This window comes from Mastomys coucha, unplaced genomic scaffold, assembly GCF_008632895.1.
Source record: "Mastomys coucha isolate ucsf_1 unplaced genomic scaffold, UCSF_Mcou_1 pScaffold14, whole genome shotgun sequence".
Classification (NCBI taxonomy): domain Eukaryota; kingdom Metazoa; phylum Chordata; class Mammalia; order Rodentia; family Muridae; genus Mastomys; species Mastomys coucha.
Genome location: NW_022196896.1, coordinates 89,391,642 through 89,393,092, shown reverse-complemented (window position 1 = coordinate 89,393,092; position 1,451 = coordinate 89,391,642). Strand labels below are relative to the sequence as shown.

The following is a 1,451-nucleotide window of genomic DNA, read 5'->3' as shown; positions in this document are numbered from 1 at the left end:
GCTGGCTTCATAATGACTTAAAAGTGGCCCTCATAGGTAGCCCAGTCGACCTCACTTACAGATACGACCATCTAGGAGACTCTCCTAAGGTTCTGCAAGGCATCGCTTCAGGGATGCATTCATTCTGCAAGGTGCTTTTAAGTTATCCATACCTGCTGTTGCTGGTTCTTAACTGTTACTGTTATTTTAAAGATTTATATTTTTATGTGCATTGGTGTTTTGCCTGCGTGTATGTCTGTGTAAGGGTTCCAGATCCTCTGGAACTAGAGTTAAAGACAGTTGTGAGCTGCCCTGTATGTGCTAGGAATTGACCCAAGGTCCTCTGGAAAAGCAGCCCAGGCTCTTAACTGCTGAGCCATCTCTCCAGCTCTATTTTTTAATTATTATTCTTTCTTTTAGATTTATTTATTGTTATTTTATATGTATGAGTTTTTTTGCCCTACTGCATGTTTATCTATCACTTGCCAGCCTGGTGTCTGTAGAAGTCAAAGAGGGCATTGTATACCCTGGAATTAGAGTTAATAGATGTTGTGAGCTGCCCTGTGGGCTCCAGGAACTGAACTCCTGCTCTAGGAGAGCTTCTGAGCCATCTATCTACTTGAGACTCACTCCCTTATTGTGGCATAAAGCAAACTCTTTACTGCTTTAGGGATGCTCTGTTGCTCTCCCTGCTTTCTCTTCTGTCTGGGTCTCTAAATATACGAAGTAGTAGGCGATGACACTTAAACACAATTTTTTCAGTCATGTTTTAAATTTTGGGGGAGGGGGGTGAGACAGGGTTTCTCTGTATAGCCCTGGATGGCCTGGAACTCACTCTGTAGACCAGTTTTTATTCCTTTTGTTTGTTTGTTTGAAGATAGTGTCTTGCCATGTAGCCCTGGATGGATTGGAATTCATTATGTAGATCAGGCTGGCCTGAAACCTAACCATTTACTTCTTTCTCCAAGTGCTGGGATTATAGGCATGTATCACCACACTTAGATCTCCAGGAGCATTTGAGTTTCTATAGGGACATTTCCCAGGTTGTGTGAGACCTGCCCATACTTATTCCAACAAAAGAATGCTTGGCTAGGATATTCGTCCCCAATGCTTACTTATATAAAATCTGTTTTATGTGATATTAAGCTTTTTCACAGTAACATTTGCATGATGTTTTTATTAATTCAGATGTTGTTAAGTAAATTAATGATTCTTCATGCTAGATCCCCAAACTTGGCATGTCAATAGATGCAAATATCGTGCAGTGCTTTTAAGATCAACAGTTCTCTCTCTCTCTTTTTTTTTTAATAGGTTTTAAAGGAAGCTAAAAAACCAATGGTGGTTTTAGGCAGTTCTGCACTCCAGAGAGATGATGGAGCAGCAATTCTTGCAGCTGTGTCCAATGTTGTACAAAATATTCGAGTGACAACTAGTGTTGCTGCAGAGTGGAAAGTTATGAATATTCTGCATAG

General features: G+C 40.5%; 1 protein-coding gene across 1 annotated transcript in view; it reads left to right on the top strand.

Moving 5' to 3' along the window:
* Positions 1–1,451, top strand: part of Ndufs1 (NADH:ubiquinone oxidoreductase core subunit S1) — a 39,363-nt gene that overhangs the window by 24,100 nt on the left and 13,812 nt on the right. The window contains exons 13-14 of the mRNA XM_031368987.1: positions 37–131; positions 1,291–1,447. Of these exons, the coding sequence (XP_031224847.1) occupies positions 37–131; positions 1,291–1,447 (252 nt within the window). The remainder of the gene's footprint in view (positions 1–36; positions 132–1,290; positions 1,448–1,451) is intronic.